Source organism: Anomaloglossus baeobatrachus, chromosome 2, assembly GCF_048569485.1.
Source record: "Anomaloglossus baeobatrachus isolate aAnoBae1 chromosome 2, aAnoBae1.hap1, whole genome shotgun sequence".
NCBI lineage: Eukaryota > Metazoa > Chordata > Amphibia > Anura > Aromobatidae > Anomaloglossus > Anomaloglossus baeobatrachus.
Window position 1 is genome coordinate 225,938,722 of NC_134354.1, and position 27,146 is coordinate 225,965,867.

Consider the following 27,146-nt stretch of genomic DNA (forward strand, 5'->3'; position numbering starts at 1 on the left):
GTGGACTGGACATGCTAATCCTGAACCATATTGGTTACACCTACTTTAATTTCTTTGATGGCGATGTGGATCATGTTCGGAAACTTCTGGAAATTAATTTTCTGAGCTATGCAACCATGACAGTTGAAGCTCTGCCAATGTTAAAAGCAAGTGGTGGCAACATTGTAGTAGTCTCTTCATTTGCAGGTGATTAAACTTTCATTCTGTTTTTAAATGGAGACACATATAATTACAGGGCTTTTCCCATAAACAACGTTCAATTTAATCAATAGATCTTGGAGTAATAATGATTTCCACAATTGGATGTGTTTAAAAAAAATGTGTCTGTGCTGAGATATATGTGTCCCTGCTATGTACTGTGTAATGGCTGTGTCTGACCGTACAGGATTGTGGTCTGATCATACCACAGAACCTGGGCACAGAATGATTGAAAAAAGTATACAGACGTTACAGCATGGGATTGCAGCTGATTCTTTCTTTGAGGTAAAACAGTTTTTAAAAACAGGCAGTAAAATGTTTTACCTCACAAAAAGATTCAGCTATGATCCCGTGCTGTAATGTCTGTATACTCATTTGCATCCTCCCTTGCCCAGGACCTGTGGTATGATCAGACACGACCATTACACAGTACATAGCTGGGGCACATTTATAAGATTATCTCAGCACAGGAACATTTTTTTTAAAACACATCCAATTGCTGAAAATTATTATTATTCCAAGATCTAATGATTAAAATCCACTACAAAATTAATTCTGCTTGTGGGAAAACCCCTTTAAGTCAGAAAAAACTTAAAGATGTATTACACACATACTGTATATGCTAAGGTCGTCATGGGACCACAAGAAGATATGTTTCCTTTAAGATGTTTTGCAGTTTACGGTTCATTACTGGGCATTGGACAATTACAAACCCCCTTCATAAAAAGACTATCATACTATTATGCAAAACTGGCCTTGAGGCCAAAATTATACCCAACAGCAGTGGCCAATGACTGCATGGTTATGAAACACAATCGTAGGTCCATGGGGCACCACAAATGGGGGGGGGGGGAGGTGGAAAGAAGAGATTCAGATGTGTGGCCAGCTACACCGTGTAGTCTCACAATTACCAGGAGTCTAAGCTTAAGATGTTTGCACCATAGAAATGTGGAAATCGAAGCAGAAATGAAACAAACAATCGTGCTGGTAAGGTTAGGAATAAACAAATAGTTCAAGCAACAAAATCAAACCAACAGGCTTATTAATGGTTCTTCATATGAGGAAAGAGAGGTGTTATCCATAAATTGGCATAATTACGATTGTCTTTGGTTATATTGTAATTTGCTTGCAGATTCTTAAAGCAACACTCCAGCATTTTTCTCACCACTGGAGTGGTGCTTTTATCTAAAACCCTAGTAATATATTCAACCTCTGGCATCTTCACCTTTTACTGACACCGCTTCGGTCCCGCGGCACCATCTTGTAACTGCAACTTCGGGCTGTCCAGAAGTCAGAAGTTACATCACAAACTCTCAATGCAAGTCTATGAGAGCCAGACCAAGGCCAGAACGAGGCTCCCATAGACTTGTACTGATTTGTGACCTCTGGTACGCTGCATGATACACTGGAGCAGGTGGCAAGTCACAAAGTGCAGAAGATTGACAGGAGCATAGAGAATAGAAGATGACGACTCCGGATGGTGAGTATAGGACAAGGGGTAGGGAACTTAGATTTAATGCAACACTCCAGTGGTAAAATAAAATTATGCTGGAGTGGTTCTTTAATCAGTCTGCATCATTAAACACCATTTTCCTTTAGGTAAAAGATTTTGTGCTGATTAATAATCATTTCTTGGTATAGTAGTTGGAATTCCATTTTTCAGATGAGACCTTAAATCCCCTGCACTCTTTCACACACCCATGGAGTGAAATAAATAGTTGGTTTAACAATAGCTGATAGTATATAGTGGCTAATGTTTCTAAAATGTCATGTACTTATTAAATCTGCAATGCTCCTGTGCTACAAGACCTTCTTCCCCTCTGCCTGACTATGAAGGCCAATCTGTGCCCATTGTAATGATGTTTTATTGTGTGGGCATGCTGTCATCTTGTGAATTGGAGCAGGGATTTAGGAATATTAAAGGCAACCTGTCGGCAGACTTGGTGCCTAAAAGCTGCGGCCACCTCCACTGAGCTTTTATATACAGCATTCCAGACTACTGTATATAAGAGCCCAAGCCGAACTGTATAACGTAAAAAATACTTTTATAATACTCATCTAAAGGTGGTCCGGTCAGATGGGTGTCACTACTTTCCAGTCTGGCGACTGCTCTCTCTGATCCGGTGCCTCCTCTCTACTGCGATCTCCATCCTCCTTCTACCCAGCCCAGTGTGGATGACACGTCTATGTCATGTACACTATCTGGCATTGAGGTCCTGCGCAGGTGCACTTTGATCTGAAAGTACTATAATGCGCAGGCACAAGGAAAGGTTAAAGACCGCCCGCGCATGCACACTAGAATACTTTGATCTGCCCTGAGCAGGGCAGATCAAAGTGCGCCTCCTACGCAGGACCTCAATCCCGGCTAGTGTGCATGACATAAGACGTGTCATGCACAGGGGCGACGTGTCATGCACAGGGGCCTCAGAAGAAGGAGGACAGCGATCACTGCACAGAGGAGGCGCCGGACCAGAGAGCGGATGAGCCGGACCGGATAGCAGCAACACACATCAGACCGGACCGCCCCTTAGGTGAGTATTATAAAAGTGTTTTTTATGTTCTACACAGCGGCCTGGGCTCTTATGTACAGTATTCTGGAATGCTGTATATAAAAGAGCTCAATGATGGTGGCCGCAGCTTATAGTCGCCAAATCTGGTGACAGGTTCCCTTTAATGCTATGTAAATTACAAAGTTAATTTTTTGCATTTTATGCCCATTGCCCTAAATGGCTGGAGATCTGCAGTTACAGAGAAAAAGCACAGAACTTAGAAACACTTGGAACCTTCTTAGATTAAAGACAAAAAAACAAAACAGTTTTTATATGTGAACATCAGATTCAGCTTTTTAGGCCAGGATTGTTCGTAAGTACTTGAATGAAGCACACACTATACATATATTTTGTTCTTACATTCCAGGCAAGATTGGCTTACCTTTGACTGTGCCATATTCGACCTCTAAATTTGCTTTAGACGGCTTCTTCAGCGCTCTTCGAATGGAGTTCTATCAGCAAAAAGTCAATGTTTCTATTACACTGTGTGTTATCAGTTATATTGACACAGGTAAGAAAATAGCATGCTACATACTGTGAAACATAACTGTATAAAAGAGCAATTCCGAGATATTAATGCCAAGATTAAAGACAATTTATCCAGTCACTCCAAGGAAGATGCTGAGTTTGGGCATATATAGTATTCCATTATTTGGCTTAATAATCAACTACAGCAAATATGTTTCAATAACAAATGAACACATAACTAGACTGTATCAACAAAGATAAAGTAATTTTAAAATATGTTAATATGATGGATAAACCCTTCAATTTGCAATTGGTTGGGGGGTGTAAGTGCTGATATTTCCACCACTCCCGTTTATATAACATGATGTATGGTATAAAAGGAAGGTCAAAGAAAGGGTTAAATAACACCGAGTTGCCACAACAGTAAAATCCAGTCCAAAAACTTGTTAGAAAGAGTCATTTTAACTACGTGTTTCAGAGATTAGTCTCCTTCTTCAGGACACAATGTAATGTGATTTTTGTCCTGAAGAAGGAGACTAATCTCTAAATTGCGTAGATGAGTAAGATCACTCTTTCTAACAAGTTTTAGGCAGCGCGGTGTTGTTTAACCCTTTCTTTAACCTGCTATTTATATAATTACTTAACATTGGTAGTTGTAAATGGTCTTATAAATTACTAATAGCTGTACTTTTCTTTTTTCTGTACAAGTGAAAAAAAAAATAGTCTGAGTTTTCTGGATGAAACTCTGACGATTTTTTTATACGATCATGTTAACATGGCCTAATGGGGAGATTTTACATTCGGCTCCTCGAGGTATACAGCTACTAATCATTGCTTATTTTATGTTGCAGACTCCGCTATAAATACAGTATCGGGTGTGATCCAGCAACCTGCGGCTCCAAAAGAAGAGTGTGCACTGGAGATCATTAAAGGTGGAGCCCTGAGACAAAGAGAAGTCTATTACCAGTATATTGCCACCAAGATTCCAATGCTGCTTAGAGACTGGGCACCCGAATTCTTAGAATACTTAGTCCTAAAAAATTACAATATCGAGGCACTAAATAGTAAGCAGGCATGATGTCATTACAAATTTTTCAAAGGCAACGTCCGGATATATTGGGGAGACTAGAGAAAACATGAGCTGTAATCAAGATTATCAACAACACCAGATATATCCCAATTAACCAGACAAACCGGAATAAAATAAATGATGAAAATAGAAAAAATATGGATAAAAATGCAGTGTGATTAATATGATTTATAATCAGAAATCTGTATCTGAGACATTTCACTTATGTAAGCCATGGGAAAAAAAGATAAACACATGGTTACATAGGTTGAAAAAAAGACCTAGATCCATCAAGTTCAACCTTCCTCCACCAATACTATCCTTAGCAATAGATGAAATCATGTCAATATACAGTATGGATGGCATTACTAAACATCAAACATAACGTATTACTGAGGTTATAATAACCCACATTGGTGTTGTGCAGTAGTGTTTTAGGGTACTTTCACACTTGCGTTGAACGGTATCCGTTGCATTGCGTTGTGTAACGGATGCAACGGATGTGTTGCATATAGTGACACAACGGATGCAACGGATGCTGCAAAACAACGCAATTCGTTTTGATTTTTTTTTTTTTTTTTCCCGGTTTTACCAGCGGCAGACTATAGTGAACGATCAGCTGATCGTTCCCTGCAGCCGGCCGCTGGGTGATCAGCTGATTGCTCCCAGTAGCCGGCCGCCGGGTGATCAGCTGATCGCTCCCGGCCGCCGGGTGATCAGCTGATCGCTCCCTGCAGCCGGCTGCCGGGTGATCAGCTGATCGCTCCCGGCCGCCGGGTGATCAGCTGATCGCTCCCTGCAGCCGGCCGCCGGGTGATCAGCTGATCGCTGTCACTTGCCGGCGCCCGGGCATGCCGGCGGGCGGGCGCTCAGCTGAGCGCTGTGACTTGCCGGCGGCCGGGCATGCTGGTGGCCGGTCATTCAGCTGAGCGCTGTCGCTTGCCGACGGCCGGGCGCTCAGCTGAACGTTCGGCCACCGCGAGCCAAAATAAAGTTTGATTTAAAAAAAAAAAAAAAAAAAAAAAGAGCATGCGCAGTGAAATCCAGAGGATTCCGCTGCTCAAAATAACGTTACATGCTGCGTTCCTCCCGCTGGGCGGAAGCAACGGAGCGTCGCCCAGCGGAAGCAACGCAGCTCCTTTTGGTACAATCCGTCAACCATACAAGTCTATGGGAAACAGCGGAATCCGTTAACGGATTCCGCTGTTTCCCAAAAGGGCGGATTGTAACGGAAGGAAAATAACGCAAGTGTGAAAGTACCCTTAAAAGGAACCAATCACCAGGATTTTCATGTATAAGCTAAAGCCAGTGCTATACTGGCACTATCAGGCTGATTCTATACATACCTGTAGTGGTCAGCTCGGATGTTTAGGTTTTAAAATCCTAAAAAGTAAAGTTTATAAAATTAGCTGCTAGTTGAGTGACAGTTGCACTGGAGCAGATAATATATTCATAGTTATCCCCTCCCTCTGTTAGAATTAGCATAAGTATTATACAAATGATTCACTTTGTCTCTTGCAGGACCTGTGGTGAGGTCATATCCATATGTGACCAGAAGGGTCAAAGCTGGATACCAGGTCACATGGGTATGACCTCACACAGGTCCTGCAACAAAGTCAATTATTTGTATAATACTTATGCTAATTCTAACAGAGGGATGGGATAACTATGAATATATTATCCGCTCCATTGCAGCTGCCACTCAAGCAGCTACCGATTTTTTTAAACTTTACTTTTTTGGATTTCAAAACCTAAACATGCGAGGTGACCACTACAGGTATGTATAGAATCAGCCTGATAGTGCCAGTATAGCACTGGCTTTAGCTTATATACAAAAATCCTGGTGATTGGTTCCCTTAAATAAAGGATCTTTCTCCTGGTGAATTGGACACATAATGAAATAATGAATAAAACAGGTTTTGCTTTATTTGCGGGAATATAAGCAATCAAAGTACTTGGCACCAAATGAGTTATAAGTTCAAGTGGGCAGTTTTCACTTCTTCACCTGTATAATACTGACCAATTATAAGCAGGAAGCAACACTTAAAGGAAAACAGAACGACCCACAGTGGCTTAGGCTTCTCAGTGTGTGAGATGTAATGATACTGCCCTGATCTCCTGGTCTACCCTCCTGCATGAGTCAGTGCGGGGGGAGGGACAGTGCAGCTGGGCTTAGCTGTGTCACATTATAAACCCTTCTATAAGCTCTCCTGATTACTGAGTGTGTCAGTATCAGACTTATATCAGACGTGTAATACTTTGATATATGTTGCAATTCCGACTAGCCAATGCAATTCAATGGCCCCATGGAAAAAAACTGGCCGTATTTTACTGTGGTAAGAATTTTTTTCTTCATATAAAAAAAAACAGATGCAACAAGGATAATAAAAACTAATACACAAAAAAACAGGTCCAGTATGTTGAAAACCACATGGACTGATTTTCATGTATGAGGGGAAAAAAAAATGAAGTGTGAATCTGGCTTAATGGTGAATGATGAAATTGAAACGGTTATCTAAACAAAATACTGAGTTGTTACAAAGACGTATGTCAGCAGTTTTGACCCAGTAAAATTGCTTACCGTTCTGAAAAGTAGCGGTGTTTTAAAGGGAACCAATCATCAGGATTTTCATATATAACCTAAAGCCAGTGCAATGTTGGCACTATCAGGCTGATTATCTACATACCATTAGTGGTCAGCTTGGATGTTTAGGCTTTCAAATCCAAAAAAGTGAAGTTTCAAAATTTGTCAGCTCTTTGAGTGACAGTTGCACCGCAGCAGATAATGGCAGGGTGAGTTATGCACATGGATTCCCACCCCCCTGCCTGTTGTTCCTCCCTCTCTCTCTGGCTCTATGCTAATTTTTCTATTCAGTAAGATGGCATCGGAGTTGGCGCCTGCGCATAGCGCTCATCTCCGGTGCCCTCTTTCTGAAGCCCGTGTTACCCCCTGTTACCAGGTGTCCGGGGGCGGCATGATGTCCTATTCTGCAACTTATCGCTAAGATCAGCTGATCTCCACTCATGTTGTGACCGTGCACACTCCCGCGGTCACAACGAAAGCTGAAGAAGCGAGGGTGCATGCGATGCGCCGCTGTCTCAGCCACAAGAATATAATAACGGGTATCACGGGCTTCAGAAAGATGGCGCCGGAGATCAGTACAATCAGGACAGAGAAGGGACATTTAAACACCTCTTTCTTGTAACCTGCCAGCAATTTTGCAGGGTCAAAATAGCTTATTTCCTTTAATTATGATGGTTGATTAATCGGTGAGAATTTCCTTTGCAATGGAGGAGTCAAAAGTGTGCATTTATTTTGCCAGGAAGGAAAAATAAAATTGTGATTCACTTCCTTTCTGGAGTACAATTTTTTTTTTGCTTGTAAAGAGTTCATGTCAACAATAAAATCTAAAACTAAACAATTTGTGTTTTAGTTATTTTATCTTAGGGTACCGTCACACTTTAGCGACGCACCAGCGATCCCACCAGCGATCTGACCTGGTCAGGATCGCTGGTGCGTCGCTACATGGTCGCTGGTGAGCTGTCAATCAGGCAGATCTCACCAGTGACCAGTGACCAGCCCCCAGCCAGCAGCGACGTGGAAGCGATGCTGCGCTTGCAGGGAGCCGGCGTCTGGAAGCTGCGGACACTGGTAAGCACGGTAAACATCAGGTATGGTTACCCGATATTTACCTTGGTTACCAGCGCACACCGCTTAGTGCTGGCTCCCTGCACTCGTAGCCACAGTACACATCGGGTTAATAAGCAAACCTTTGCTTATTTACCCGATGTGTAATCCGGCTATGTGTGCAGGGAGCAGAGAGCCGGCACTGGCGTGAGAGCGGCGGACACTAGTAACTAAGGTAAATATCGGGTAACCACCTTGGTTACCCAATGTTTACCTTGGTTACAGCTTACCGCAGGCTGCCAGACGCCAGCTCCCTGCTCATTCAGATTGTTGCTCTCTCGCTGTCACACATAGCGATGTGTGCTTAACAGCGGGAGAGCAACAATAAAAAAATGAACCAGGAATGTGTGCATCGAGCAGCGATCTCACAGCAGGGGCCAGATCGCTGCTCAGTGTCACACACAGGGAGATCGCTAATGAGGTCACTGCTGCGATCTCGCTATGTGAGAAGTACCCCTTACACTAAATGGGTTATCCAGGCTTTTAATATTGATAAGGCATCAACATTAGATTTCTTAGCTTATGACTATCACAACCACTCCAGTCAGCTCTTTGAAAAGGTTTATATGACGCTAGTCACTACTCACGGGCTAGCCATGAGGCTGAGTAGTCAAGAGGTCTGGGGTCAGATACCAAGAGAGCTCGTCTTAAACAAAGGGTAAAGATAACGGCGCAGTCAGGTCACGGTCTAATGTTAAGGTACCGTCACATTAAGCGATGCTCCAGCGATCCCACCAGCAACCTGACCTGGCAGGGATCGCTGGAGCGTCGCTACACGGGTTGCTAGTGAGCTGTCAAAGAGGCAGATCTAACCATCAACCAGTGACCAGCCCCCAGCCAGCAGCAACGCATGGAAGCGATGCTGCGCTTGGTAACTAAGGTAAAAATTGGGTAACCAACCTGATAATTACCTTGGTTACCAGCGCACACCACTTAGCGCTGGCTCCCTGCACTCCTAGCCAGAGTACACATCGGGTTAATTACCCGATGTGTACTCCGGCTATGTGTGCAGGGAGCAGGGAGCCGGCACTGGCAGCATGAGAGCGGCGGACGCTGGTAACGAAGGTAAATATCGGGTAACCAAGGAAAGGGCTTCTTGGTTACCAGATATTTAACTTGGTTACCAGTGTCCGCAGAAGCCGGCTCCCTGCATATTCAGATCGTTGCTCTCTCACTGTCAAACATAGCGATGTGTGCTTCACAGCGGGAGAGCAACAACTAAAAAATGGTCCAGGACATTCAGCAACAACCGGCGACCTCACAGCAGGGGCCAGGTTGTTGCTGGATGTCACACACAGCAACATCGCTAGCAACATCGCTGTTGCGTCACAAAAGTTGTGCCTCAGCAGCGATGTTGCTAGCGATGTTGCTTAGTGAGACGTGGCCTTTAGAATTCCAAGAAGGTAGCAGATAAAGGCAATGGATAGTCAAAAGAAGGGTCCAAGGTCGGGTAACAACAGATCAGATACTGAGCACAGGAAAACAAGGCATGCAGACACCACCATACATAAGCTACAACTGGCAGTAATTGGAGGCAGGGAGATAGCTAAATAGCCAGGTAATCACTCTGAACAGGAGACATACAGAGAAAACCCTGCACGCCCCAGCCTCCGATTGTACGGCTGAACTATCTATCATCATACTGATAGCTAATCACGCTCCTGCCCAAGATTGGATGTGTAGCACCCACGGGGCAAGGGGTTAACCTTACTCGTCGCCAAGCTCAGTGATGTTGGTTTCTGGGTATGTCACGGGTGGCCCTGCCCAGTTTCGTGGCCCCGAGGCGTACAATAAATGGGGGGATAGTGATGGGATGATGGTGGAATGGAAGTTTGTCTCATGATGCCACCTGTGGTATGCGGCCAGGGATTAGCCGCTGCTGTGGCTGATGTCCTTGGGGCTGATGGTGTCGCAGCAAGGGTGGTTCTGCTCCCCACAGGTGGTGATGGGGAAGATCATGGCCGTTGGCGCCGAAATGTGGGGCGACAGCAATAAAGGAGTGACACGGCAATTGTGGTTCCAAGTCTTTTACACACAGTTCGTAGATTGCCCGGAGGCACCAGTCTCCGCAGCGATTAAGCTCCAGCCGACCCTGGGTAAGTCAAAGGTCAGAACCGTTGTGGTAGTCTGTGGGCCCTTCCTCCTTGCGTTTTTTAGTGTGGATTCCCGTGACTTGAAGTGCTTGGGGACCCCGATGTAGTGTTAAAGTTTCTGTCCCATCTGCAGGTGCCGCGGGTCCATGGTGGGGCCTGACTTAGATTACAACCTTGGACTCTATGCAGTCCATAGAAGAGATGAGACCGCACTGTCCAAAGTATGCCAAATTATCTTCTTTAATAAATTAAAGGTGCATGGTAAAAAGCAGGAGAGGAGCTAGGTGCACGGCCCCCTCCAGGACGACAGCCGTTTCGCGTCTAATTACGCTTCGACAGGTACATATGGAGAGACGGGAAACACCCCCTCTTAAAGAGAAGCACTTAGTCCACGTCACTGCCATTAAAAACAATGAGGAGTGTACAAACACAAAAGTGATACACAAACAAAATATAACAAATACCAAAAAATAATAATAATAATAATAATAATAATAATAAACCAAAAAAAGTACCAATTAGGCGGGGAGAACCTCTGCCAGTGGTGATCGAATTATAATGTTCCTAGAACCGAACATGTAAAGGTCTAGTTGTTTTCCCAATATAAAACCTGCCGCAAGGGCAGAAAATGATGTACACGACAAATTTTGTTTTACATGAGATAAACTTTTTCACAAAATGAGAAAAAGGGCCAATATGCAAACGATTATTGGTAAGGTGTAATTTACAAAACCTGCAATTGCCACAGCTGTAATCTCGCATTGCACTCGAACCAATGTTAAGCAATCGAACCAATGTTAAGCAATGAAGCAGCTCTGATCTGCTTTTTTTTTTCTCAGCTCAAATCGGACTGAGAAAAAAAATCGCAGCATGCTGCGATTTTTAGTTTCCCGCGCGAGTCACTCCAATGCAAGTCTATGGGTGTGAGACTGCACCTAGCTTCTCTCCTGCTTTTTACCATGCAACTTTAATTTAATAAAGAAGATCATTTGGCATATTTTGGAGAGTGCGGTCTCATTTCTTCTATGGACTGCATATGGAATTCTTCACCTGACCAGACGTGCACCTCTGAGCCGGGATTACAGAGTACCTGAGCTGATTCTCATTTTTGTTTGACACCCTTTCAAGGTAACGCTTGGTGGTGCGGGACTTTTTTCTGATTTTGTGCTGCATTGGATGACCTTGGACTCTATGTAGCCTTCTGCTCGGGGAACTATGGTGGCTAGAGGGACACGCAATCCCCCTGTCCTGCAGAGTCTGGTGATCTAACTGTAAGTCTGTTCCACCCTAGGGCTCTGCACCCTGATTAGCGCCGGTTCCAAGGGAGCAATGAAGCTCTTCCCTCGGCAACAGTGTTTCTCCTTCGTCCCATGGGAGCTACCGGTCAGCCAGCTCCTCCACTGTCGTCTCCTGCTCCTTCCAGTCTGCCTGGTCGTAACTATTGAATATCTGAAGCACTCTCAACCGTGTTGCTCTGAGTCTCAGACTAGTGATGTGTCGGTCGCGAACGATCCGACACAAAGATCCGGCTCCCTGCTGTGACTGACAGAAGCCGGATCCCCAGTGAGAGCCACTAAATTCTCTAAATGGCTCTTTTCGCCGATGAAACCCCACCCAGCCGTGGCTAAACTTCGCCCACTCAACAATGTAATTGGTCCCTTGTAAGTGGGTAGGGTTTAGCTGTGGGTGGGCAGGGTTTCATCGGCGTTACTATAATCTTAAATATGTGTTCACCTGGTGTGAACACATATTTAATAGGGAGCCAAGAACGATCTGAATGAGCCGACTCTTTTTGGTGAGCGGAGCCATGGGAACCAGATCACCAAAAAGATCCGGACTGTCTATCACTATCTCAGACTACTCTGAAGTGATTTTCTTTGTGTTCTGTAACTTCTCCAGTGCTTCCCCACCTCTCAGGCCGTCGCCCTGGTAACCTCTTCATTACCCGGGATAAGTTCTGTACCTTAAGTGAGATGCAGTACCCTGTGGCGACTGAAGCCTCTGGGGCGCCACAGATGCCTGAACTGTCCATCACCATACTGACAGCTTAGCCAGCCACTGTCTGAGATTGGACTGCTGAACTGTCACTCACTGCATCCAGACACACCACTAGGGGATGTTGTGACAGTACCGCCTCTTCTATGAGAAGCTATCAGACCCCCAGGTTTTTCAGGAAACTTATGATGGAAGGCGCCAACCAGACGATCAGCTTTCACAGATCGAGCTGACACCTGTGATCTCTCCTCGGATCTGTATCCCTTCAAATGAACAAGATACTAAAGATAATTTCGGACCAAGAATCCACGATCCTCTGCTCCTCATACGTCAAACCTCCATAGACAGAAACAGGAGGAGGCTGACACAAGGTTGACAACACTGAATGGACAAATTCTTTCAACAGGGATTTGTGGAACACATTTGGGATGCAAAGCGTTGGAGGAAGTCTTAATCTTTTGGCCACTGGATTAACCCTAGAACGCATACAGTCATATGAAAAAGTTTGGGCACCCCTATTAATGTTAACCTTTTTTCTTTATAACAATTTGGGTTTTTGCAACAGCTATTTCAGTTTCATATATCTAATAACTGATGGACTGAGTAATATTTCTGGATTGAAATGAGGTTTATTGTACTAACAGAAAATGTGCAATCCACATTTAAACAAAATTTGACCGGTGCAAAAGTATGGGCACCCTTATCAATTTCTTGATTTGAACACTCCTAACTACTTTTTACTGACTTACTAAAGCACTAAATTGGTTTTGTGACCTCATTGAGCTTTGAACTTGATAGGCAGGTGTATCCAATCATGAGAAAAGGTATTTAAGGTGGGCACTTGCAAGTTGTTCTCCTATTTAAATCTCCTATGAAGAGTGGCATCATGGGCTCCTCAAAACAACTCTCAAATGATCTGAAAACAAAGATTATTCAACATTGTTGTTCAGGGGAAGGATACAAAAAGTTGTCTCAGAGATTTAAACTGTCAGTTTCCACTGAGAGGAACATAGTAAGGAAATGGAAGAACACAGGTACAGTTCTTGTTAAGCCCAGAAGTGGCAGGCCAAGAAAAATATCAGAAAGGCAGAGAAGAAGAATGGTGAGAACAGTCAAGGACAATCCACAGACCACCTCCAAAGACCTGCAGCATCATCTTGCTGCAGATGGTGTCAATGTGCATCGGTCAACAATACAGCGCACGTTGCACAAGGAGAAACTGTATGGGAGAGTGATGCGAAAGAAGCCGTTTCTGCAAGCACGCCACAAAAAGAGTCGCCTGACGTATGCAAAAGCACATTTGGACAAGCCAGTTAAATTTTGGAAGAAGGTCCTGTGGACTGATGAAGCAAAGATTGAGTTGTTTGGTCATACAAAAAGGCGTTATGCATGGAGGCAAAAAAAAAACGGCATTCCAAGAAAAGCACTTGCTACCCACAGTAAAATTTGGTGGAGGTTCCATCATGCTTTGGGGCTGTGTGGCCAATGCCGGCACTGGGAATCTTGTTAAAGTTGAGGGTCGCATGGATTCAACTCAGTATCAGCAGATTCGTGACAATAATGTGCAAGAATCAGTGACGAAGTTGAAGTTACGCAGGGGATGGATATTTCAGCAAGACAATGATCCAAAACACCGCTCCAAATCTACTCAGGCATTCATGCAGAGGAACAATTACAATGTTCTGGAATGGCCATCCCAGTCCCCAGACCTGAATATCATTGAAAATCTGTGGATGATTTGAAGCGTCTGTCCATGCTCGGCGACCATCAAACTTAACTGAACTGGAATTGTTTTGTAAAAAGGAATGGTCAAATATACCTTCATCCAGGATCCAGGAACTCATTAAAAGCTACAGGAAGCGACTAGAGGCTGTGATTTTTGCAAAAGGAGGATCTACAAAATATTAATGTCACTTTTATGTTGAGGTGCCCATACTTTTGCACCGGTACAATTTTGTTTAAATGCGGATTGCACATTTTCTGTTAGTACAATAAACCTCATTTCAATCCAGAAATATTACTCAGTTCATCAGTTATTAGATATATGAAACTGAAATAGCTGTTGCAAAATCCCAAATTGTTATAAAGAAAAAAGGTTAACATTAATAGGGGTGCCCAAACTTTTTCATAGGACTGTACCTGGGGCCTCGCAGGCCTGCTAGGTTACTTGTTTTCTATGGTAGATTTCTCCGGTTGCGCGTTCTAGGGTTAACAACCTACAGGCCAATAAATTTAGGACCCAACTTCACTGATGGAATTTTTAGCTATTTTTGGATGATAACCCTACCTTATCACTTACATTGAAGATGGGACCCGACGAACGTCTCCTATCGGTCTTCCATTTTTAGCGACACGGAGCCACCCCAATATTTATCCAAACCTCCCTCCAGAAATTCTCAAGTTTCTGTATGGCAACCTCTACTCCAGGACACCCTGCACTCATCCTAGATAAATCTCCAAAATGATGAAATCCATAACTGCAAAAAAAAAAGTGAGGTTCCAGTGGCCTGATTGACTCGACTTAGCAAAGGTAAATATGAGGACCAGTCCTCTTGCTGAGCTGCAAAAACTTGTGCCAATGGTTGAATGGTCCTTTCTGTCTGACCATTTGTTTATGGTCGGTAAGGAGCGGAAAATGACAACTCAATCCCCAATTTCCTATAAAACGCTCTCCAGAATTTGGAGACAAATTGTACGCCCGTCAGATACAATGTTCAGAGGGATAACATGAAGTCACACCACATGATTGATAAATAATGAGGAAAGTGTCTCAGCATTCAATACCCATGATAACGGAACAAAATAAATGTGTTTACTGACTTGGTCAACTGCCACCCAAAGCACAGTTTTCCTACCAGACAAAGGCAAATCCATAATGAAATCCATGCCATGGTCTTTTTGGAATTGGCAATAGAGCAAATTCACTGGTCAGTCGGTTATCACAGATTTTAGCACTTCTGCAAATTTCACAAGCAGATATAAATTTTTTAAGCATGGATAATTGCCAAGAGTCTAGCTTTGGCAATCATCTATGCTTTCTGCATAGCAGTGACCACAATATGGAATCATGACATTCCTGCAACACACGTAGTCTTAGATACACAGGAACAAATAATTTTGACCCTGTAATAGCGGAAGCAGTCAAAGACTGGACGGATCTCCGCTTCCAACCCAAAGGATAGCATAGAACCCACAATACCCTGAGGAATAATGGAGGATGGAGGTTCTTGAGGAGAAACTGAATCAAGGCTGCATGACAAAATGTCAGCCCTCAGTTTGTTCGACCCCAGCCTGAACATAATAGAAAAATTTAATCTAGAGAAAAATAACGACCATCTAGCCCAGTGATGGCGAACCTATGGCACGCGGAGCCCTTTGTGCTGGCACGCGCGCTGTCGCCACATTTAGCCACTTTGAACTGTCAGTGTGATTGCGCCGGCAGTTCAAAGTTGTGTTGGAGCAGAGGAGACATTTCTCCTCCCTCTTACACGCCTCCTCTCCTAGGCCGCAGGTCTGTTGCTAAGGAGACGGAGGAGCGTCAGAAAGCGGCGCCGGCGTCTTTTGGCCGCGCAGCAACTGACTGAGGACCCAGTGGCGTGCAGCGGTGGAGCGAGTGCTGGAAGGTGAGTTGTTTTTTTTTAAGCTGTGTGCGGCTGTGCTAAGGTGTGGGGAACAGTGACAGCACGGGGGCAAACACAGCACGGGGCAAACACAGCACGGGGCAAACACAGCACGGGGCAAACAGCACGGGGCAAACATGGAGAGCACGGGGCAAACATGGAGAGCACGGGGAAAACATGGCTGCAAGGATGGGGGAAGCGTGCAAGGATGGGGGAAGCTGGCAAGGATGGGGGAATCGTGCAAGGATGGAGAGAAACGTGCAAGGATGGGGGAAACATGGCTGCAAGGATGGGGGAAACATGGCTGCAAGGATGGGGGAAACATGCAAGGATGGGGGGAAACAAGACTGCAAGGATGGGGGGAACATGCCAGGAAGGGGTACATTTACCAGGATGGGGGATACATTTACCAGGATGGGGGGGAAACATGAAAGGATGGGGGGTGAAACATGCCAGGATGGGGGTACATGAACATGCCAGGATGAGGAAACATGCCAGGATGGGGAACATTTAGCAGGAAGGGGTACGTTCACCAAGAAAGGGGACATTTACCAGGATAAGGGAACATGCCTGGATGGGATACATTTACCAGGATGGGGTCATTTAACAGCATGGGGGAACATGCCAGGATGGGATACATTTACAATGATGGGGTATATTTACCAGTATGGGGTACATTTACCAGAATGGAGGACATTTACCAGGATGGGGTACATGCCGGGATGGGGTACATTTACCAGGATGGGGCCATGATGGGGACAAATATACCATAATGTGGGAAATATATATCAGGATGGGGGACATGTTTACCAGGAAGTGGCCAGGAAGGGGGACATAACTACCCAATGAAGGGGGAGGGGAGCAACTCGTACATCTTTATGGGATTTCAAGATGTTCACACTCTGAAATGTAGATGTGGATTACAGGGTGACATCTGATTGCATTCCATGCTAAAATCTCTGTCTAATATGCTGCAATTTTTTCCAGAAAGATCAATCCAACTGCTGTGTCTGGAAAGGGCAGGGGCTCAGCTTCAATGTGTGGTAAGCATGCATGAGCGTGATTCCACCTGTTGAAGGGGAGAGAAGATGGCAAAGGTAAGGTTTACAATCAATTATTTACATAATAGGATTGGTTGCCACTTCGTAAAAAAAAATGGGCTTAGGGCTACAGTTTGGGCACTCGGCCTGTAAAAGGTTCGCCATGACTGATCTAGCCTGTCTTGAAGTCAACAGCAAAGATGATTCGATAAAAGCTAAATTTTTATGATCCATCACTACTATGACTTGATGAATAGCTCCAGCTAAAAAATGTCTCCATTCTTCAAAAACTAGTTAAACAATGAGCAACTCGTGATTCCCAACATCATAACTTTTCTCAGCAGATGAAAATTTCCTAGAAGAAAATGCACACGACAGCAAGTTGGTCAGCGTTTTGGATCTTGAGACAATACGACCCCTACCCTGATTTCTGAAGCATCCACCTTTACAATGACTGGCTTCTAAAGATCAGGTTGGAGTGACACAAAACCACAACTCTCACTATACACCCAGAGTGCTCACAGGACATTTTCACCACTTCATTGTTTGCCCCATGACAACGTGAAACCCTGTCTTCCCGCTCACATCACTATGATGCACACCCCTCTATGATGCTCAGAAGCATCTTTCCTGCCCTGGAGCTCATTTAAAAATTGTTCTTCCACGTTTGTTATACTGTACTAGTCAGTTGCTGTATAACACCACCTGAGAGCCTTCCACTACAATGATACTCCACCAGGTCAGTACCTCCACAACACTTCTTCATTCTAGCTTATTCCTCAATCCCATAGCATTACTGCTGCCCTCAATGTCTGTGCACCTGCCAATGTACCACCACCCTCTGTCTGACACAGACTCCATTTTCCTCTACTATGTGTCAGCTATATGTGCCATTATTTTATGTCTTAAGGTAGCTATGGCTATGAGACTCAGCAGATCACTTTATATATATATATATATATATATATATATATATATATATACACAGTACAGCCCAAAAGTTTCGACACACCTTCTCATCTCTTGAACAACTATTAAGAGGAGACTTTGTGCAGCAGGCCTTTATGGTAAAATAGCTGCTAGGAAACCACTGCTAAGGACAGGCAACAAGCAGAAGAGACTTGTTTGGGCTAAAGAACACAAGGAATGGACATTAGACCAGTGGAAATCTGTGCTTTGGTCTGATGAGTCCAAATTTGAGATCTTTGGATCCAACCACCGTGTCTTTGTAGAAAAGGTGAACGGATGGACTCTACATGGCTGGTTCCCACCGTGAAGCATGGAGAAGGAGGTGTGATGGTGTGGGGGTGCTTTGCTGGTGACACTGTTGGGGATTTATTCAAAATTTAAGGCATACAGAACCAGCATGGCTACCACAGCATCTTGCAGCGGCATGCCATTCCATCCGGTTTGCGTGTAGTTGGACCATCATTTATTTTTCAACAGGACAATGACCCCAAACACACTTCCAGGCTGTGTAAGGGCTATTTGACTAAGAAGGAGAGTGATGGGATGCTACGCCAGATGACCTGGTCTTCACAGTCACCAGACCTGAACCCAATCGAGATGGATTGGGGTGAGCTGGACCGCAGAGTGAAGGCAAAAGGGCCAACAAGTGCTAAGCATCTCTTGGAACTCCTTCAAGACTGTTGGAAAACCATTTCCGGTGACTACCTTCTGAAGCTCATCAAGAGAATGCCAAGAGTGTGCAAAGCAGTAATCAAAGCAAAAGGTGGCTACTTTGAAGAACCTAGAATATAAGACATATTCTCAGTTGTTTCACACTTTTTTGTTAAGTATTTCATTCCACGTGTTTTAATTCATAGTTTTGATGCCTTCAATGTGAATCTACAATTTTTAAAGTCATGAAAATAAAGAAAACTCTTTGAATGAGGTGTGTTCAAACTTTTGGTCTGTACTGTGTATATATATATATATATATATATATATATATATATATATACACTCCTGTGTTTTACCAAAAAATTTATAAGGTACTTCAGTGAATTGCGCACGTAGCACTTTATTTTAATGCATCTAGCATTTTTTCCAACACATTTTATTCACTGATTGTTTATCCCCGCACTGAGTCACTTTATATGTAATACTTTGCTTTCCTTTATTATAGTTTAGAGTTTGTCATCTTCCTCCCAGCTGTGGCTGCACATTCTTTTGTTCTCCATCTTTTGTCCTGTGTGTTATTATTCACATTTATCTACATGAAACTAATTTGTACTGAAATATTTTCTAACTATTCCTGCTCTTTTCTGGTATTGTTTAGTCTACTGCACCGATTTGCTTGTAATTAATAAAAATATACATTTTATTCATCCCTCACATCTGACTATAAATCGGTCTTTTTTCACTCCTTTGTTGTGAGCACCCCTCTCCATACTGGATGTGGACTGCAGAGATAAACTGATGAAATTTTGCAACCCAGGAGAATCTGGATGGTGGATAAGCAGCCGCAATCAAGTTAAAAAAACATTCAAGCTATCCTGCAGGTGCAGAAAGCATCAGGGTCAGTGCAAACTATCCATCGATATTTGAATGAAATGAAACGCTATGGCAGGAGACCCAGCAGGACCCCACTGCTGACACAGAGACCTAAAAAAGCTAGACTGCAGTTTGCAAAAATGTATGAGAGCTAAGACCCTTCTGAGAAAGCATCTTGTGGACAGATGAGAAAAAGACAGAGCTTTTTGGTAAAGCACATCATTCTACTGTTTACTGAAAACAGAATGAGGCCAACAAAGAAAAGAACACAGTACCTACAGTCAAATATCAGGTCAAAGATGTTTTGGGGTTGTTTTCTGCCTCTGGCACTGGGTGTCTTCACTGTGTGCAAGGCATCATGAAATCTGAATATTAACAAATATTAAGTTGAGGATGCCAACAATTTTGTTAGGCCTAATTTGGGGGTTTTGTGTGAAATTATGTTTCAATTTGTCATTTTTTTCTGTAGTTCCAATATACTCAAAGCAAATCAACATGTGTATGACACAACATGTTTAAGTGCAATAATTTTCTGGGAGAAATATGGTACTTCATTTTCTGGAACAATTTCAAGGGTGCCAACACTTTTGGCCATAAATCTATTAGCTATTTGAGCTATCACGCTAGCATTTGCAGATATTACTGTGACAATGCAATATTTGGCATTATATTAGTCATCCCAACCAACCATGTGGGTAGACATGTGTCTATTGTGCCCTGTAGCCTACTATACTGTTACTACAATTAGTGTAGCTCTATTTGTGATGTTAGTGTGTACAGAAGGGACGCGAAAATAGCACCAATTCAGAACCAGTAGGTATTAGAAGAGAATTCCAACATGTACAACTTTAATAGATATAGCAACATGTGATAATAAAACTTAACCTTAAATTGGGTTATTGAAAATAACGTGAATACACACAGTGATCCAAACACCAATTAAAACCAAAAAATGTTGAGGCCAATATGGTTCATGTGTTTATGGCGCCAACATTTTTAAAAAAAAAACAGGGGAACGAGTGACGTTCACCTTTTGTAAACAACACAGGATGGGTAGGGAGATCTTATGCACAAATGGCTATTATGGCACCGCTAATAAGATGGATTAATGCTGGGTATATGCAGCTTTCAAGAGATGAATATGATCACAGTGAAAATAGTATGCCAATTAACCCAGAGATATTTCCACTCAACGCTAGTACCATTAGGCTTGAATAGATGCAATAATTGCCCAGCTGTAGAATTACACTAATGTAACACACCATCAAAGAACAATTTAAACAAACACATGCACCATAGATTATAATATCCAGAAGATGGTAACTCCCCAGTGGATATACTATGCTAGATACCAACTATGTCTTTAAGGCAAAGAGCATGTAATATGAAAAACAATGCAGTGTTAAGGCCACTTAAAGTGGAACAATCTCACCCAATCCTTTCGTCCCATTGATGGATCAAGGTTCTCCCGTGTTGTTTAGTCCAAGTACCGGCACGGTGGGAGTAGTGGCTTGGTCACTAGCCCTGTCAGGGATTAAACTGACCCTTTAATTATCCACAATGACTCCCGCCCTTACAAGGGCAGTCCACAGCTGGCCCTGTTGTGGCTGACCCTAGTAAACAAAACCAGGTGACTCCCTGCATTGTTTTTCATATTACATGCTCTTTGCCTTAAAGACATAGTTGGTATCTAGCATAGTATATCCACTGGGGAGTTACCATCTTCTGGATATTATAATCTATGGTGCATGTGTTTGTTTAAATTGTTCTTTGATGGTGTGTTACATTAGTGTAATTCTACAGCTGGGCAATTATTGCATCTATTCAAGCCTAATGGTACTAGCGTTGAGTGGAAATATCTCTGGGTTAATTGGCATACTATTTTCACTGTGATCATATACATCTCTTGAAAACTGCATATACCCAGCATTAATCCATCTTATTAGCGGTGCCATAATAGCCATTTGTGCATAAGATCTCCCTACCCATCCTGTGTTGTTTACAAAAGGTGAACGTCACTCGTCCCCCTGTTTTTTTGAAAAATGTTGGCGCCATAAACACATGAACCATATTGGCCTCAACATTTTTTGGTTTTAATTGGTGTTTGGATCACTGTGTGTATTCACGTTATTTTAAATAACTCAATTAAAGGTTAAGTTTTATTATCACATGTTGTGTACGGAAGGGACTAATATATCTTTGTACCGTGTTAGCCAGTAGAGATAAAAAATTGTTTAAAAGAACTGAAGTCCTCAGTGGTTGATACCTTTTAATGGCTAACTGAAAAGATGGTAATAATAGCAAGCTTTCGAGACTACTCAGGTCTCTTCATCAGGCAGGTACCATGCCTGATGAAGAGACCTGAGTAGTCTGGAAAGCTTGCTATTATTACCATCTTTTCAGTTAGCCATTAAAAGGTATCAACCACTGAGGACTTCAGTTCTTTTAAACAATTTTTTACAGAAGGGACTTACATTTTTGTTGAATACTACCACATTTATCAGCCATTTGACCCACTGCACTCTGTTTAGCCCTTTGGGAATATTGCACTTTTGGTGTGCTGTGGTCTGTATGTGCGTTTTAGAGCAATTCTTTAGAGACCGTCACTTCTGTTGCGTTCAATTACATTTACTTTGGGCCTTAATACTACAGTGCTGCAGTGCACTGATTGTAGTCTTGATCTTATATATCCTGTCTGGATAGGTGATAATTGTTAGATCAGTGTGGATCCCCATTCATTGGCAGAACTTATATCCCCCTGGATATAAGACACGGGCCAGACAGTGATTAGAGTAGACTGTTGCAAATAAACCCATCGTGTCCATTTATTAACTATGGGGCTGGCAATGACAGCACAGCATTGTTATCTTTAACAGTGCCATAGACTTTAAAGGAAACCAATCACCAGGATTTTGCTATACAAACCAAAGCCAGTGCTATACTGGCACTATCATGCTGATCCTATACATACCTTTTAGTTGTCAAATTGGATGTATAGCTTTTGAAATACAGGCAAGTAAAGTTACAGAAATGTACAGCTTTTTGATTGGCAGCAACTGCCGAATAGCTAATATGTGAGTCAGGTTTTGCTATCTATTCCCACCCCTGTCTGCTGCCTGGCCTTGTTAGATGCTAGACTGTATGGGCTCCTTCCAGGTATGAGTCATTTCTGTCACATGATAGGGGCGTGTTAGAAATGCAGCCCATTCAGTCTAACATCTACAGAGGCCAGGCAGAAGACAGGAGCAGGAATAGACAGCAAAACCTGACCCACATATTAGCTATTCGGCAGTTGCTGCCAATCAAAAAGCTGTACATTTCTGTAACTTTACTTGCCTGTATTTCAAAAACTATACATCCAATTTGACAACTAAAAGGTATGTATAGGATCAGCATGATAGTGCCAGTATAGCACTGGCTTTGGTTTATATAGCAAAATCCTGGTGATTGGTTCCCTTTAAATGGAGTGGCAGGCAACAAGCATGACTAGATACTTCATTCAATTTCTTCTAACTGTGGGCTTGGGTCCCACATCAATTTAAGAATTAATACCCATCCAATGAATGAGTGATAGGCTTTTGTAAATTAGAATACCCTTGTAAATGTTTTAGAAAAATTATAGTGGGCCATACACATGTGCAGCCTCCTTTCTATTCATACTCGATCAGGACCCAGAGGAGGCGGATTAGGTGGGTTGGAGGACTCAGACTCCCATTCTACACATAGGTGTCCCAGAGATATGGCATATCCACTTATAGATACAGTATGTCATAAATGTCTAAGATATTAATAACCCTTTAAGTTCCACAGTTTTTACAGCTTGTAAATGCACCAAAATTACAGTCCACTGTAGCAGTCCATTCCATTTATTTTGACAAAAGATGTATGATTTTTATGTCATGCAACTTATCTCTAAAATAGACTTGCAAGTTAAAAGGAATCTGTCACCACAATTGACTGTTAATATGGGCATACAGGTTATAGAATGCTGAAAAATCCCTACTTTATGTCTCATATATCCTTGTGGTGGAAATATCATCTTTTATCACTTTATGTAAATGAGCTCTTCCAGGCTATGGGGCAGATGCTGCCTGGAAGATAACTCCGCCTCCAGAGATTATTCTATATAGAAGGGGCATTTCCAGTTTGATGGCCGCTCTCTGCTCTCACTGCAGAGCTGTATGTGATTATAACTCGCAATCAGCAGGCTCCTCTCAGCTTCAGCCTCAATCTCACAGGCAGACAGTGTTACAACATTCTTGTAATGAAGCAGAGCTCAGGGAGCTGCAAAATACGTGTTGGCAAGAAGTGAAAATTAATTTCTCTTTTTCTGTGTCAGTTACATATCTCACACTGGCAACTCCAACCTTCTATATAGAATAATCTCTGGAGGCGGAGTTATCTTCCAGGCAGCATCCGCGCCATAGCCTGGAAGAGCTCATTTACATAAAGTGATAAAAGATGATTTATCCACAACAGGGCATCTGATATGAGACAACGGTAAGACTATTGTCAGCATCCTATAACCTGTATGCCCATATTAACAGTGTAAAAAGGTCAAAGTGGTGACAGATTCCCCTTAAGTGATAATAATGTCAAAGTTGTTGTGTAGTACTAGTTGTGATTCATGCTTAAAGGGAACGTGCGCAATTATTTTTGTATTAAGAATTATTGATAGTCTTTTATTATTAATACAAAAATAAAATGTAGCAATTTAACATTTATCACATCATGTGATTCAGTACACTGAATCGTGTATCTAATATCATGTGATACAGTCGGCTGAGCTGTGTATCTAATTGAATAATGTGTGATACAGCCTGCTGAGTCATGTATTTAATCCCATTGTGTAATACAGTCAACTGGGCAGTGTATCTAATACGATCATGTGTGATACAATCCGCTGAGCTGTAGATCTAATCCTATCATGTGTAATATAGTCTGCTGAGCTGTGTATCTGATCCCATCATGTGTGATACAGACACATGTGAGCGGATTCTGCCCACTTTTACTGCAGACATAATGCAAGCTAGCACTACACTACCTCCAGATGTGGCCACGGCTAACCTGAGTGACGTCATCGCGCGGCTCACTCAGTCTCTGCCTGAACTTCACAACAAGCAGTCATGTTGTATGGCCGCTTGGTGTGACTTCAGATGTAGCAGTGCTAGAATTGTTGTGGGATCTCATGTGGATTAGATCGGACCTGGGTGTTTTGGGGGGTTAATAAAGGGATGAAAGAGGGTGTTTTTTGGCATTTTATTTCAAATAAAGGACTTTTTGCGTGTTTATTTCTTGTTACTGACTACTGATGGGAGGGGGCTCATAGACGCCTCCCTTACTAATCTAGGGCTTAGTGGCAGCTGTGAACTACCACGAGCCCCTTATTAACCCGAATGCCACCGCAGAGCTAAATAAAGTTCCAGGATTGTCGCATATAACGATCCTGGGTGGCTGCAGGCTGCTATTTTTAGGCTGGGGGGCTACCAATAAGAATGGGTCTACCCTGCCTGAGAATACCAGCCCCAACTCTCTGGCTTTAGCTTGGCATCAAAATTGTGGGGACCGCATGCCGTTTTGTTAAATTTTTAAGTATATTTTTTACAAAAACGCATGTGGTTCTTCCTATTTTGATACACAGCCAAGAGAAGCGCATGGCTGGGATCTGCAGCCGTATGCTTTATCTGTGCTGGGTATCCTAATATGGGGGCACCCTACGACAATTTTTTTTTTCTATTTTACTATACAATAGACCCGCAGACCAGGTCTGTGATTGGGAGCATCAGACAGGTTGTCACTGAGCATGAAGGCTAGTCTGACTATAACCAATCACAGACGCCAGTGGGCAGGGGAAGCAGTGAATATGCATGAGCCTAATAAACGGCCCCGTAAGAAGAATGAGCGGCCACGTATAGTTGTGCCAGTGACTCGGGAAGTATGAAACGTTTGCTCTTACTCCTTTGAGTCGGATTCTGATCCTCATAGACTTTATATGGGGACCGGCATCCAGCAAGATATCAGGGATAAATCCCCCGAGTCGGCAGGGGATTGATTTGAGAGTCCTCCCGTGACTAGTAAGAAACGCAGGGACAAAATGCAAGAAAAATTGACATGCTGCAGTTTGTCAGCAGTGTACCAAATAAACTGCAGACAAAAAAAAACTGCAACGTGCGAACAGCAAATCTGAATTCTCATAGACTTTGCTGGGAGGTCAAAAGTGAGAACTTTCTGACAACAAAACTGCACCAAAAAATGTGGCAAAAAACACAACGTGCGCATTTAGCCTTAGGTTATATTCACACCGTTTATTTCAAGAATTTAGAAGCAGATTTTACTGCAAATCCCATTATTTTTACCGGGGAAAATTACATGAAAAAAAAAAACCACAGCACCGTGTGAACTAAAGGAGCTTTTCCCCTTCAGATCCGTAGGAAACTAAGGCTATGTTCACATGTTTTTAGGCAGCAAAACCTGATCTCTTGGAAGTAAAGAAACTGTGTTTGCTGTGTTATTTGTCTATATAAATTAAGTTAGTTTCAGTCACTAAAAAAGCAGTAAAAACGCAGCTGCCTTTTTTTCCCCCACATTTATTGCTTTCAATGGTGGTGGAAAAAAAACCCAATGAGACCGCTGAAAGGATTAGGCTATGTGCGCACGCTGTGGTTTTTGTGACCACAAGGATGCAGCGTTTTTGGCCCAAAAAAAAAAACTGCACAAAAACGCATGAAAAAAACGCATTCCATTCAATGGGTGAAAAACGCAGGGAAAAATGCATAAAGAATTGACATGTTGCATATTTGTAGTCACCTCAAAATCGCAAAAAAAATTGCGGACAGCAAAAAATAAAATCTCATAGATTTTGCTGGGGAAGTAGATTCATACAGTTTTTAAAGCAAAGACGCACTCGAAAAACGCACAAAAAAAAAAGCGGGGAAAAAACGCAGCGTGCGCACAAAGCCTAAATATACTGCTTCTGAAAAACGCAGCAGTTTTCTACTTCAGTCAGGATGAAAAATACCAGTGTGTCTGCGTACATGAGATTTCTGGAACCTCCTAGGCTTTGCTGGTTACTGTAAAAAGCAGCTTTTAGTTAGCATTTATTTGTATAAACCCAATGAAGAAAAAAAAAACCGCAAAATCGCCCAGTGTGAACACAGCCTTATTCAGGTTTTGAGGCGGTGTTTGATGTAGATTTAGGATATCTATTGCTATATTCTTGAGACACCACTGAGCGCCCCCCGAGGCTCCACATGGAGTATTTGGGATTTCTGCTATTGCAGATTCTCTCTTCCTATAACTTAAGCTCCTTGTATTATTTTATTGCATTTTTCAGTGTTTTTGTCTCTTTTCCGTAGGTCACGTTATAAATAAAGCTGCTTTATTGCTGATCCTGGCATTTGCCTTTACCTTTTCATAGTCATGTGCGGATTACGTGCGGTTTATTTACCTGCATATTTTCCATCTCATTTTTAAGTGTAAAAAATATGCAGTGTCAAAAACTTATGGTGTGCACACGGCCTTAGACTGGGGCAGGCAAGACATATACGTAGAATATGTAAACTGGGTCAAAAGGATTTATGATTTTGTGCATCATTTTTGACAAACAGCAACCAAATTCACAAGACGAGTGACTTCAATAACAGCGCACATGGGGACCCGCAGCCTGTGTCCTGTGAATGGCCGCAGACTCCGGCAGGACCAGCGCCCAGCACAACGCCCACTACATGGCACTGTCACCAGTCATTCATACGGCTCTAGGGAGACAGGAGAAGACGCAAGGGTCACGTGACAGGATGACATTACCAACCTGTCGCGCTCTGATGACGTCAACCAAAGACCTCTCATCCTGGAAATGAACTGGCCGAAAAAAGGGCGGGAAAGTGCACTTCCGGGGTGTAGTCACGTGGCTTCCTGAGTCCCCAGCCACAAC

At 42.9% G+C, this 27,146-nt stretch overlaps 1 protein-coding gene and 1 long non-coding RNA gene across 2 annotated transcripts in view; one reads left to right on the top strand and one right to left on the bottom strand.

Moving 5' to 3' along the window:
* HSD11B1 (hydroxysteroid 11-beta dehydrogenase 1) overlaps positions 1 to 5,543 on the top strand; it is a 66,767-nt gene extending 61,224 nt beyond the window's left edge. The window contains exons 4-6 of the mRNA XM_075335635.1: positions 1 to 186; positions 3,115 to 3,258; positions 4,067 to 5,543. Of these exons, the coding sequence (XP_075191750.1) occupies positions 1 to 186; positions 3,115 to 3,258; positions 4,067 to 4,293 (557 nt within the window). The 3' untranslated portion in view covers positions 4,294 to 5,543. The remainder of the gene's footprint in view (positions 187 to 3,114; positions 3,259 to 4,066) is intronic.
* LOC142291255 (uncharacterized) lies at positions 34 to 27,088 on the bottom strand. The gene is made up of 3 exons (XR_012750451.1): positions 27,024 to 27,088; positions 3,130 to 3,199; positions 34 to 203 (listed from the first exon to the last, which is right to left on the bottom strand). It is a non-coding gene; the product is annotated as an uncharacterized LOC142291255 (long non-coding RNA).
* Positions 27,089 to 27,146: the final 58 nt, after the last annotated feature.